Source organism: Phyllobates terribilis, unplaced genomic scaffold, assembly GCF_046119375.1.
Source record: "Phyllobates terribilis strain yellow unplaced genomic scaffold, ASM4611937v1 Scaffold_2__4_contigs__length_985480577, whole genome shotgun sequence".
In the NCBI taxonomy this organism is placed as follows: domain Eukaryota; kingdom Metazoa; phylum Chordata; class Amphibia; order Anura; family Dendrobatidae; genus Phyllobates; species Phyllobates terribilis.
Window position 1 is genome coordinate 27,556,352 of NW_027362762.1, and position 13,684 is coordinate 27,570,035.

General features: G+C 45.0%; 1 protein-coding gene across 1 annotated transcript; it reads left to right on the plus strand.

Annotated features, from left to right (window-relative positions):
• Positions 1-10,357: 10,357 nt before the first annotated feature.
• On the plus strand, positions 10,358-11,290 carry LOC141243743 (olfactory receptor 5AS1-like). Its single transcript, XM_073668948.1, has one exon. The coding sequence runs from the start codon at positions 10,358-10,360 to the stop codon at positions 11,288-11,290; it is 933 nt and encodes a 310-aa protein (XP_073525049.1).
• The last annotated feature ends 2,394 nt before the right edge of the window (positions 11,291-13,684 follow it).

A 13,684-nucleotide genomic window follows, 5' to 3' on the forward strand; every position in this document is an offset into this window, starting at 1 on the left:
AGTGGCAAAATGATTCATTAAGGAAGAAAAAGCCTGGAGGGAGGCATCCGACCATTTGGAAAAATCAGACCCCTTCTTAGTCATGTCAGTGAGGATTTTGACTATTAACAGAGTAATTGTGGATGAATTTCCTGTAAAAATTAGTAAAGCCCAGAAAGCGTTGTAGAGCCTTCAGTTTCTCGGGACGTTCTCAGTCAAGGACTGCACGGATTTTCTCTGGATCCATCCAAAAACCCTAAGATGACAACAAGTACCCCAAAAACTGCACCTCCTGAACAGCGAAAACACATTTCTCTAGTTTGGCATAGAGTTTGTTATCCGTTAATATCTGGAGCACCTTCTTAACATGCCCCTGATGAGTCTCAAAATCAGGTGAGTAAACCAAAATATCGTCCAGATAGACCACCACAAACCTCCTCACCAAATGATGGAAAATATCATTTATGAAATGCTGGAATACCACAGGTGCATTGGTCAAACCAAAAGGCATAACCAGACTCTCAAAATGTCCTTCCGGGGTATTGAATGCTGTTTTCCATTCGTGCCCTTCTCTGATTCTAACCAGATTGTAGGCTCCCCTTAAATCCAACTTGGAGAATACCTTAGCTCCCACAACCTGGCTGAACAAATCAGGAATCAGAGGAAGAGGGTATGAATCACGGATGGTAATTTGATTTATTTCCCAGAAATTTAAACAGGGACGTAGACTCAGAAAAACGTCCTCAAAACCAGACAGAAAAGCAGGTAATATTTCCGTAGAGACAGCAGCAATGGAAATATCTAATCTGTTCTCATGGCAGTAATCTCCCCATTCAGTAATCTCCCCGGCTAGCCAATCCACCAACAGATTATGTTTAACAAGCCAAGACAATTGGTGTGGGAAGATTGTCCAGAACATAGCAAAGGATGATTTCACAATGAACTGACCCCACACTCAGTTTTACATTATGTACAATCTGAGTAAATGCTTTCTGTGCAAGTGGTGCCGAGTCAATGGCAAAGATGGAAATAGGTTCAGCTAAAGCACAGCAAGCAAGATATGAGCTTCCACAAACTCAGCATCAACCATGCTGACTCCGGCTCCACTGTCAACAAACACAGAAATGTTCTCGGTTTTGCTCTCTAGCACCACCTCTGCTGACAGGACAAAGCAGGAAGTGCAGTTTGGCCACAAATGCACCCCTTGTTTATCCAACTCCAGACTACCTAGAGTTAATAGAGTCTCCTTTTGTTTAGGAATTGAAGGGCAGGTCGCAACAAAATGTCCCTTTTTCCCCACAAAAAAAATACGCCTTTTTTCTTGCAAATCTCCGGGGAGATGTATGATGTAGAGACACCCCTTAACTGCATAGGTTCCTCCACCTCCCCCAGTACTGGCTCAACCCCAGATTGCTCCCCCAGAAGAGATACACAACCCGACAAAAAGGCCCCGGAGAAGGTGGTCTCGCCCGTCTATCCCGAAGGCGTCTATCAAGATGTATGGCCAATGACATGGCAGCCTCCAAGGACTGAGGGGTTTCATATACTGCCAAGGCATCTTTCAACCTTTCAGTAAGACCCTCACAAAATTGACTTCAAATGGTTGAGTCATTCCATTTGGAATCTGTTGCCCATATACAGAATTCTGAACTGTACGTCTCCACTGACCGATTTCCCTGCTGAAGGTGATGTAGCCTAGACTCAGCCAAGGTGACTCGGTCAGGTGAGGGCCAGAGCGCCGAAAAACCCCTCCACAAACTGGAGACAAACTGAGTCCTGCGGTAATGAAAACGCCCATGACTGAGGATCTCCCTGCAATAGAGATCACAATACCAACCCGTTGCTCCTCATTACCGGAGGAGTAAAGACGAAGTTTGAAATACAATTTGCATGCCTCCTTAAATACAAAAAACTTGTCCCTTCCTCCAGAAAACCTGTTAGGGAGGGCAACCTTGGGTTCAGGCTGGGCAGGCCTACCTGCAGAGACCACTATATTGGCGACCTGTAGCCGCTGATGCTGCTGTAGAACCTCACAGCGGAGGTTTTTTGTTTTTTTTTCCCTTTTCAAAATGCACTCGGCCGGCTATAATGTCACGCCAGGTGTGGGAAAGACTTAGTGCAACACAGAGGGAAGAGGTAAAGGGCGAAGTGGAGACCTCCTCGTTTGGTCTAGTGTCACCCTGTCTCAGCTACCATCCCCTATATTGCCCCTTCAGCAATTGCCGCACGCGTGCCTCGCCCAGACTTTCCCTGGCGTATGGCTAAGGCTAGGGATGGGAGGAGATGAGCACTAGTTGATCTCCACTAAACTCTATAGACAACAAGGGTAGACAAACCGGGAGAAATTGCTTAGCTTTAGATGACTCCAAATGTGCACACGGCCTCAAGCTCCAGGGAGGACAAAGTACTGCTCTTGCTAAGCCTCACAAGTACAAATGATTATAGCCAGCACCTCCCTCTTCCGGAGGCCACTCGTAGTAGGGGGGTACTGTCACGGGTGTGTCAGAAGGGACAGACAGTCACCCTGCAGTTGGTTGCATTACAGACATCTTCTTAGAGGCTGCCTCTTGCACCCAGCCGCTACCTGCCTCTGGCTAATTAACTCCCTGGTCTTGGTGTATAAATACCTGTTGTGTATCATAGAATCATAGAATGGTAGAGTTGTAAGGGACCTCCTGGGTCATCTGGTCCAACCCCCTGCTCAAAGCAGGATTCACTAAATCATCTCAGACAGATATCTGTCCAGCCTCTGTTTGAAGATGTCCATTGAAGGGGAACTCAACACCTCTCGTGGCCGCCTGTTCCACTCATTGATCACCCTCACTGTCAAAAAGTTTTTTCTAATATCTAATCTGTGTCTCCTCCCGTTCAGTTTCATCCCATTGCTTCTAGTCTTTCCTTGTGCAAATGAGAATAAAGATGATCCTTCTACAATGTGACAGCCCTTGAGATATTTGTAGACAGCTATTAAGTCTCCTCTCAGTCTTCTTTTTTTCAAGCTAAACATTCCCAAATCCTGTAACCGTTCCTCATAGGACATGATTTGCAGACCGGTCACCATTCTGGTCGCTCTTCTCTGAACTTGCTATAGTTTGTCGATGTCTTTTTTAAAACATGGTGCCCAAAACTGGACCAGATGAGGTCTGACCAAAGAGGAGTAAAGTGCGATAATGACTTCACGTGATCTAGACTGTATGCTTCTGTTAATACATCCCAGAATTGTATTTGCCTTTTTTGCTGCTGCATCACTCTGTTGACTCATGCTCAGTCTATGATCTATTAGTATACCTAAGTCTTTTTCATATCAGAGGGAGGTGCCGGCGATACTCATTACTACTTGTGAAGGCTTTAGGAAGAGCAGTACTTCGTCCTCTCTGGAGCTTGAGGAAGTGTGCGCATTTGTCTGGAGTCGTCTAAAGCTAAGCAATTTCCCCCTGTTTGTGTACCCTTATTGTCTATAGTGTTTAGTGGAGATCGACTAATGCTCATCTCCTCCCTTCCCTAGCCATAGCCATCGAAAGACAGGGTGAGGCACGCGTGCAGCGATTGGTGAAGAGCCAATACAGAGATGTTAGGGGACACAGGATGACTTCCCTTTGTGTTGCACTTGTTATGATCTGCTACAAGCACTAAGGAAAGACAGGAGATCTGTCCCTACAATAGAACTAAACTGGATCCCTACGATGTAACGGGGAACCTGATCCTGCGATCAGACCCGCTAAAGTCCTTGGCTAGTCTGTACGAAGACCTATAGATGCAAGGGAGGGATCCCTACAAGAACTAGGGACTGGGATAAAGTTGGACACCTCCTAGCAGAATTTGTAGCAGTAAAGACAAACACACAGCATAGAACATAGAGGTCAGAAGACCTAGCAAAACTAACAGAGAAGGGTAACAGAGTACCAAGCTAGCTCAAGAGTAGAAAATACAATGAAGTCCAGCAAGGCCAGGAGGGCGGAGCCGGATTAAATAGGCAAAAATGGTCATGTGACCAGCAAACTAGAAAAAACCTAACAGGAGAGTTCTAACAGTACCCCCTCTTCTAAGAGGATCCTCCGGATCCCCTAGGACCGGGCTTATCAGGAAACCTCCTGTGAAACGCTCTGACAAGTCTGGAATCAGAAACATCATCCGCCCTCACCCATGAGTTATCCTCGGGTCCGAAACCCTTCCAAGCGACGAGATACTGCAAACTCCCTCTATACCGTCTAGAATTTAGGATGCGGGAAATTTCATATTCCCCGTCCTCCACCACCGGAGGAACAGTGGCAGAGGCGTCACCAACCAACACATCAGCTTTTTTCAACAGAGAAACATGAAACACCGGATTAATCTTCCAGGAGGTAGGAACCTCCAACCTAACAGCAGATTGGTTAACTATCTGAAGCACCTTAAAGGACCCTACAAACTTGGGACCCAATTTTTTCGAAGGAATCCTCAATCGCAGATTCTTAGAGGACAACCAAACCATGTCACCAATAGCAAACGAAACCTCTTGCCGTTTCCTATCAAAGTACCTCTTAGATTTTTTGTTAGCCTCCTGAAGATTATCACGCACATCCATCCAAACTCTCTCCAAATCACCGGAAAAACTCTCCTCCTCAGGCACAGCCGATACCAATTTGGAGAATGACCCAAAAGACGGATGTCTCCCAGAACAACAAAAAAAAGGCGAACACCCAGCAGAAGAGGATGTATGGTTGTTAAGAGCAAATTCAGCAAGTGGCAGAAACTCAGACCACCCCTCTTGATTGTCTGCCACAAAGCAACGCAAGAACTGCTCAACATCCTGGTTCTTTCTTTCTGTCTGGCCATTAGACTCAGGATGATATCCGGATGAAAACGACAAATGAACTCCCAACCTGTCACAAAAGGCACGCCAAAAACGAGCCACGAACTGAGGTCCCCTATCAGAAACAATGTCAGTAGGAACGCCATGTAGTCTGACAATTTCCTTGACAAAGGCCTTAGCGAGTGTCTTAGCGCAGGGCAGTTTGATGAAGGGAACCAAGTGACACATCTTGCTAAAACGGTCCACGACCACCCAGATGACCGTGAAACCTTCAGAGGGGGGAAGGTCAGTAATAAAGTCCATAGCCAGATGTGTCCAAGGTGCACTAGGAACCTCCAGAGGGCAAAGCAACCCCGCAGCAGGAGCATGCGAAGACTTAGATCTAGCACACACAGTACATTGACGCACCCACTTAATGACTTCCTTCTGCCATCCAGGCCACCAAAAACTGCGACCCACAAGTCTCTTGGTCTCAGAAATTCCTGGATGACCTGCCAACCGAGACTCATGACACTCAATAAACAAATCTCTCCTAAAGGTCCTAGGCACAAACAACCTCCCATGGGGAGTGTTAGATGGGGCATTCTCCTGAGCTTTAAGAATCTCATCCTCCAAAGCAGCAATCAACACCTTCTTGTAAAATGCTCTCCTCCTCCTCCTCAGCACTGACCATGGGAGAAAAGCTGCGAGACAAAGCATCCGCTTTAACATTCTTGGTACCCGGGATGTAAGTAACGGAAAAATTAAACCGCGAGAAAAAAAGTGCCCACCTAGCCTGACGGGCATTCAAGCGCTTGGCAGCATCAAGATAGATCAGATTTTTATGATCAGTGAAAACCTGAATGGGAAATTCAGCACCTTCCAAGAGATGATGCCAGTGTTCAAATGCGAGTTTAATAGCCAGCAATTCCCGATTACCAATATCGTAATTAAGTTCAGTCTCAGAAAATTTTTTTGAAAAAAAAGCACAGGGATGTACTCCATCCTTGCTTTCCTGAGACAACACTGCACCGACCCCCACAGAAGAAGCATCAACCTCAACCAAAAACGGCTTAGTCACATCAGGCTGCATAAGGATGGAAGCAGAGGTGAACCTCTCCTTTAGAAACACAAAAGCTTCAATGGCCTCAGAAGTCCACTGAACCGCATTAGCACCTTTCCTGGTGAGATCGGTCAGCGGTTTGACAATAATACAAAATATTTTTATGAATTTTCTGTAATAATTGGCGAAACCCAAAAACCTCTGTATCGATTTCAAACCAATAGGCCTAGGCCATTCCTGCACAGCTTGAACTTTAACCGGGTCCATCTCAAAACCTTCACTGGAGATAATGTAACCCAAAAAACTAATTCTCTGTACAGCGAACTCACATTTCTCTAGCTTAGCAAAAAGCGAATTGTCCATTAATAACTGTAAAACCTCACGTACGCTCCGCCAATGAGACTCCAGATCAGGCGAATAAATCAGAATGTCATCCAAATACACAACCACATTTTTGCCGATCAAAGGTCTAAGGATGTCATTAATAAGATTCTGAAAAAATGCTGGAGCATTGGTGAGACCAAAAGGCATAACCAGATTCTCAAAATGACCCACAGGAGTGTTAAAAGCAGTCTTCCATTCATCACCCTCCTTCATGCGCAACAAATTGTATGCCCCCCGGAGATCAATTTTAGAGAACCACTTGGCCCCCACTAACTGGTTAAACAAATCAGGAATCAATGGCAGTGGGTAAGGATTGAGTACAGTAATTTTATTAATCTCACGAAAGTCCAGACAAGGACGTAAACCGCCATCTTTTTTTTTAACAAAAAAAAATCCAACAGCCACAGGAGACTTGGAAGGCCTAATGTGACCGGCGGCCAAGCTTGTCTGTATGTATTCCTCCAAAGCCTTTCTCTCAGGAATAGTTAGATTAAATAAACGACTTTTAGGAAGAGTCGCTCCAGGGACAAATTCAATGGTACAATCATAGTCTCTATGGGGAGGCAAAATTTGTGACTCCTCCTCAGAAAAAACTCTCCAAAAATCCTGAATAGGTACAGGTAATTCCCCTTTTTCCACCGCAGCAATACGTCCGTTACAACACTTGTCATAACATTTAGGGCTCCAGGACTTAATTTCATTGGTAGACCAATCCAGTACAGGATTATGCAATTTTAACCAGGGCAACCCCAATATTACTGGAGAAGGCAAATTATTCAATACTACCAAATCCAAATTCTCTTGATGAACACCATTAATAGTGAGGGGAAACTCACAGACCTTGTGAGTAACACTCTTCAAGGGAGAGCCATCAACAGAAACCACAGCAATAGGGGATGACAAAGGTTTAGGTTTTAATGTAAGTTTTTCCAAGAATCCCCCATCAATCACATTCAGAGTAGAACCACAATCCACAAATACCCGAAATTCAATTAATTCTTCCTGAGCAGCGGTAGTAGCAGATAGGAATACTCCCTTAGTATTTAAACAGGCTATACGTGCATAACTGACCATTTTTTTTTCTTTGTTCATACGAAGCACACAGTTCTTAATAAAATGACCAGAATTTCCGCAATGGAAGCACAAACCTTCAGAAAGCCTGCGGTCTTTTTCCTGAGAGCGGGGTGTCATCGCCCCAATCTCCATCGGCTCTCCTTTGTCAGCACAGACCCTCTCAAGACTCGGAGCTGACATAGCAGAGGATTTGCTCTCATTAACCCTTGCACGCAGTCTTCTGTCCACCCGTATAGCTAATTGCATAGCCTCCTGCAAGTTTCCAGGTGTGGGATAAGCAATCAGCAAATCTTTAACCCTTTCACCTAGCCCCGCAAGAAACAAACTTTTAAAAGCTGAATCGTTCCACCCCACCTGGGCAGACCACCGACGGAAGTGAGAACAATATTTTTCCACATTACCTGATCCCTGCCTCAAACATCTCAATTCAGACTCAGCACATGAGACACGATCAGGATCATCGTACAACAAACCCAAAGCAGAAAAAAAACTATCCACTGATCTAAAGCACGGATCACTAGGTTGGATAGAAAAAGCCCATCCCTGAGGATCCTTGCGCAAAAATGACATTATGAACCCTATGCGTTGTGATTCATCACCAGAGGATCCAGGTCTTAAATGAAAATACAATAAACAAGCATTTTTAAAAGAAAAAAAATCTTGTTGTTCACCAAAAAATAGATCAGGCAGACGTACCTTTGGCTCCACAAAATGTGCTCCAGAACAGTTACTCACGTGTTGTTGGAGCTCGGCCACCTCCAGAGAGAGTCCCTGCAAGCGTTGAGCCAAATCTTGAACTGAGACCATGATGGAAACTGGAGGTCTTTCCTTAGAGAAATTTTTTGGGCTGGACTTACTGTTATGATCTGCTACAAGCACTAAGGAAAGACAGGAGATCTGTTCCTACAATAGAACTAAACTGGATCCCTACGATGTAACGGGGAACCTGATCCTGCGATCAGACCCGCTAAAGTCCTCGGCTAGTCTGTACGAAGACCTATAGATGCAAGGGAGGGATCCCTACAAGAACTAGGGACTGGGATAAAGTTGGACACCTCCTAGCAGAAATTGTAGCAGTAAAGACAAACACACAACATAGAACATAGAGGTCAGAAGACCTAGCAAAACTAACAGAGAAGGGTAACAGAGTACCAAGCTAGCTCAAGAGTAGAAAATACAATGAAGTCCAGCAAGGCCAGGAGGGCGGAGCCAGATTAAATAGGCAAAAATGGTCATGTGACCAGCAAACTAGAAAAAACCTAACAGGAGAGTTCTAACAGCACTAAGTCTTTCCGACACCTTGCGTGACATTGATAGACCCTGCACTACACATGGAGGACAGGTAAGGAGTAATAGACCCCACACTACACATGGAGGACAGACAGTGATAGACCCCACATTACACATGGAGGACAGGGTGTGACAGACCCCAAGTCAAGGATTTCCCAGGAAAATCCATTTGCTTTTGTATGTTTTATTGCGAGTCCGTAAAAGTGGTGTAATACCTCTGACAACATTGTTAACAGCAGTGACCTGGGAGTCAGAAATGCTTCCAGGGGTCTTCCCCATGCTGTTCCAATGTCATTTCTGAATTTCTCTCACAACCACCGCCACTCCTCCTGCCAGGGTAGAAAGAAATGGTGAATAGTTGTGCATTGGGGTCTGGACAGGTGCGTGGTCAAAATTTACCTCATGATTTATGCACGCCACATGATTTCCCCCTCTTTCTGTTCTTCAAACGTTAAGAGGTATGCAGGAGATAATCCCATTTCTCCAGTCACTGACGTACGTCTCTTAGCTCTCGTCTACCATTTTCCTGATGGCAGCATTTGTCAGGCTGCTGTGGTTGGTGTTTAGCTCAGGTTGGATTTGGGTGTGTTATTCTGAGGGTCTTGGTTCGTATGTTGACCACCCACATCTAGCAGGGCTTTATGGTGATGGGAGCTGGGACTCCTACTGTGTACGTGAACCAGGAATGACAGCGCCCTCTTCAGGACTGCCAGCTGTAGGGGGAGTCTGCCCAGCTGTATCTCAGTGGCGGTCACAGTGATGACAAACTCTGTATATGCAGGATTTCCTATATTACATTATTAAAGGACTGATAGGACAGTGATGGGACCATAATCTGTAGATGGATTTCCAATATTACCAGTGATATTACATTATTATTGCGTCTAAACTGAGGGATTTGTAGATTAGTGAATATTTTCCAGCTGTGATTCCATTTTGGATGATTTAGATCTTTTCTCCCTTTCGCACTATCTATTGGGTTATGCTGAATATCTCTTTCCTCTTTGATATCTGCCTCCTGAAGAACCCTGAGCCAGTGGGGAAACGGGTAGAGGCACATTGCATCGATAAGTGAACGTTATCGCACATGTGTTCTGTTATGAGGATTCTTTTGCCTATTGCGTGGTCATAGCTCCCATACTGCCTGGTTTTTCCTTCCAGTACTATATATATAACGTAACTTTATTCTTTCATGAGTTTTTTACAAGTTTATGACCACTTATAAAATGTGTTCAAATTGCTGCCCCTTGTGTTGGATTGTCAATGCCGCCCTCTTCTCCCACTCTGGACACACTGATAGCAACACCACAGAAGAAATGCTAGCACAGGCTTCCAGGATCCGTTGTTTCAGATGCTGCACATCTCGTATCTTCACAGCATAGACAATTGCCTTCAGATGACCCCAAGCACACCATTGTTTTTCTTATGAAATTCTCAATAGGTTTGATGTGTCACATGACCCTCTTCCCATTGAAAAAAATAAAGTTGGATCCAAAATGGCCAACTTCAAAATGGCCGCCATGGTCACCACCCATCTGGAAAAGTTTTCCACCGCCCATATACTAATGTGCCACAAACAGGAAGTTGATATCACCAACCATTCCCATTTAATTTAGGTGTATCCATATAAATAGCCCACCCTGTATTACCGGTGATATTACATTATTATTGGGTCTGAACTGAGGGATCTTCTGGATTTATAGATTAGTGAATATTTACCAGCTGTTATTACATTTTGGATGATTTAGACCTTTTTTCACTTTTGCAGCGGATCCATAGAGCCTCATTTTCTGATGATGGAGGGAAACCACACTGAGGTTGTCACCTTCATTTTACTGGGATTCTCCGAACGTGGTGAGATTCTGCTGCTTCTATTTGTGGTGTTTTTGGTCATCTTTGTCTTCACACTTTTGGGGAACACCACAATCCTACTGCTCATTGTTTACAACAGTCAGTTACATCGACCCATGTACTTCTTCCTGGGAAATCTGGCGTGTCTGGATATGATATACTGCACGGTGATAACGCCCAGAATGCTGTGCTCACTGATTATGAAGGACAAGTCCATCTCACATACCAGTTGTGTTCTGCAGATGTTCCTCTTCGCAGTCCTGATCTCTTCGGAGAGTGTTCTCCTGGCAATTATGGCGTATGACCGTTATCTTGCTGTGTGTAAGCCTTTGCGGTATCCATCTATAATGACCCCGAGGTTCTGCCTGCAGCTGGTCACTGCCGCCTACTTGTCGGGTCTCGTCCAGTCGTTGTTTCACACTTGCTTCACCTTCAAACTCTCATTCTGTAAATCTGAAATCGATTACTTCTTCTGTGATATTCCGCCTCTACTCCAGCTCTCGTGTACAGACACTTTTGTTAATGAAGTCGTCCTCTTTACCTTCTGTGGATTCAATGAGGGAGGCTCTGCCCTCGTTGTCATTGTCTCCTACGTTCTCATAGTGTCTAACATACTCAAAATTCGCTCAGATAAAGGACGGAGAAAAACGACCTCCACATGTGTGTCACACTTTCTTGTCTTTTCCTTATATTATGGAAGTCTTTTTTTCATTTACCTAAAACCAAGATCCAGTGGATCAGTGGCAATCGACCGCGCTGCATCAGTGGTCTACACAGTGGCGATACCTCTGCTGAATCCCATCATTTACAGCATGAGAAACACGGACATTAAAAGTTCTTTCCGGAAACTTCTGAGCCGGATAATTGCTGAAGTGTGACTGTCTGTATGTCTGTGTCTCGTTCTCGTCTAGGAGCAGGGCTGGGACAAGGTATTCTGATGCCGTAGGCAGATGAAGCCAATGGCACCCACCCCTCTCCCCACCATAGCAAAGGAAAGAGGCAAAGACCGAGGTAACAGGACCCCTAATGCACCCCTCCTCCAAAGGGTCAAGTAACAAGCTCTGATGACCACTTCCACTAGAATTGTTACCTTTTTCACCAAAAAAAAAACAGCAAAAGTTAAAAAAAAAGTGGTCTACCTTAATGGTGTGACTTAACAGGGAGTGCAATTTCACAGTTATACAGTATATAGAATCACTTGTTTGCAGACCATTTACACAATACAAGGAACAAATAGCAATATTCATTACTAACGTTCTATATTTTAAATGCCATACCCAAGGATAGTCATGGAAACTAATATAGCTTAACTACAATGGAGGCCATTTGGTTTCATTTAAGGTGTCCAATATTTGGCGGATACCCTAATAGAAACTAAACAAACCCCCATTATAGATAAAGGGATACGTATGATGATTTTTGTGTCTATCATGTGACAAATATAGCTTGCACAAAACTGATGGTGGTTCTATTTATGTATTCATTGTGATTCTAGTGACTAATTTATGTACTGATGGTGATTCTGGCAACATATTCCAGTTCTGGTAACATATTTATGCAGTGACAAGATGGTGGCCCGATTCTAACGCATCGGGTATTCTAGAATATGTATGCGGCCGACCGGGTGCAATTAGCAGAGCGGTGTTTAAATTTGGCTCCAAAATCGTTGATTGGTTGCGGTTGCCGGCCGCTACCAATCAGCAAAGCGGTGTTTAAATTTGGCGGCAATATCGGTGATTGGTCGCGGGCGGCGGCCGCGACCAATCAGCGAACCGTGTTAGTGAGGACTGGAGAGCGTGTTTAAATTTGGCGCCAAAATCGCTGATTAGTCGCGACAGCGATCAATCAGCAAAGCGATGTTTAAATTTGGCGGCAATAATGCTGATTGGTCGCGGCCTGCAAATGCGACCAATCAGCAGAGCGTTGTTTAAATTTGGCGCCAATCTCGCAGAGCAATGTTTAAATTTGGCGCCAAAATCGCTGATTGGTCGCGGCCGGCGGCTTCGACCAATCAACAGAGCGTTGTTGAAATTTGGCGCCAATCTCGCTGATTGGTCGCGGCTGGCAACCGCGACCAATCAGCAGAGCGGTGTTTAAATTTGGCACCAAAATCGCTGATTGGTCGCGGTCGCCGGCCGTGACCAATCAATCAGCAGAGCGGCGTTTAAATTTGCCGCCCATATCGCTGATTGGTCGCGGCCGGCCATCGCGACCAATCAGCAGAGCGGGGTTTAAATGTGGCGCCAATAATGCTGATTGGTCGCGGCCGGCGACCGCAACCAATCAGCAGAGCGGCGTTTAAATTTTCCGCCCATATCGCTGATTGGTCGCGGTCAACGCCGTATTAGTGAGGACCGGGGAGCGGCGCTGCCTGTGCGGCTACTTCCGCTGCGAGAAGCCGGGAGATGAGCGGCTGCTCGCAGCAGAAGCATCTCGACCGGCGGCTCCGCTCCCCGGTCCTCCGTTCACACTTGCCCTCCGGAGATCAGCGGGCCAAGCCGCTGATCTCTCGATGTTAGCCGCATGGAGGTGAGCGGTGCTGCCTGTCGGAGTACTTGTGCTGCCAGCAGCGGGGAGACGTCCGGCAGATGAGCCGCTAACGGCCACCATCTTTTTCTGAGATGCCGCGTCGCTGATTGGTCGTGGCCGGACCAATCAGCGACTCGGGATTTCCTGGACAGACAGAAAGACAGACAGACAGACGGGATAAGACGATTATATATATAGATAGTTGTTCTGGTGCTGTATTTATGCACTCTTGATGGCTCTGGTGATATATTAATTTAGTGATAGTAAGTATCATAGTAACTTAGGTTGAATAAAGACCCAGGTCCATCAAGTTCAACCTTTCTCCCCCAATTGTGCTCCCTACACTAACTTCCTGGGACTCACAAATGTATTATTACCATTTTTATTATTACTGCACTATTACTATTACAAATGAACCCGTTTATAATTTTTTCAATTAGTTTTATTTTTCGTATTACTGTTATGATTCTAATAATGGTATTACTAAAATCCCGGTACCTAAATCTGTTGATTCAGAAGAAGGCAAAAACCCCAGGACACATTCAGCCAACTTGCATCACGGGGAAAAATTCTTTCTTGACCCCGAGAAAATGCGATCAGTCCAAGAACCCTGGATCACCTAATTATGATACTAGTTATGTAATTAATATTATCGTATTATATGTACTACTATAGGTGTAACATTGTGTCTAATTTAAAGAAAAGAGATGCGCTGCAAACCACTCATAAAATACAAAAAGAGT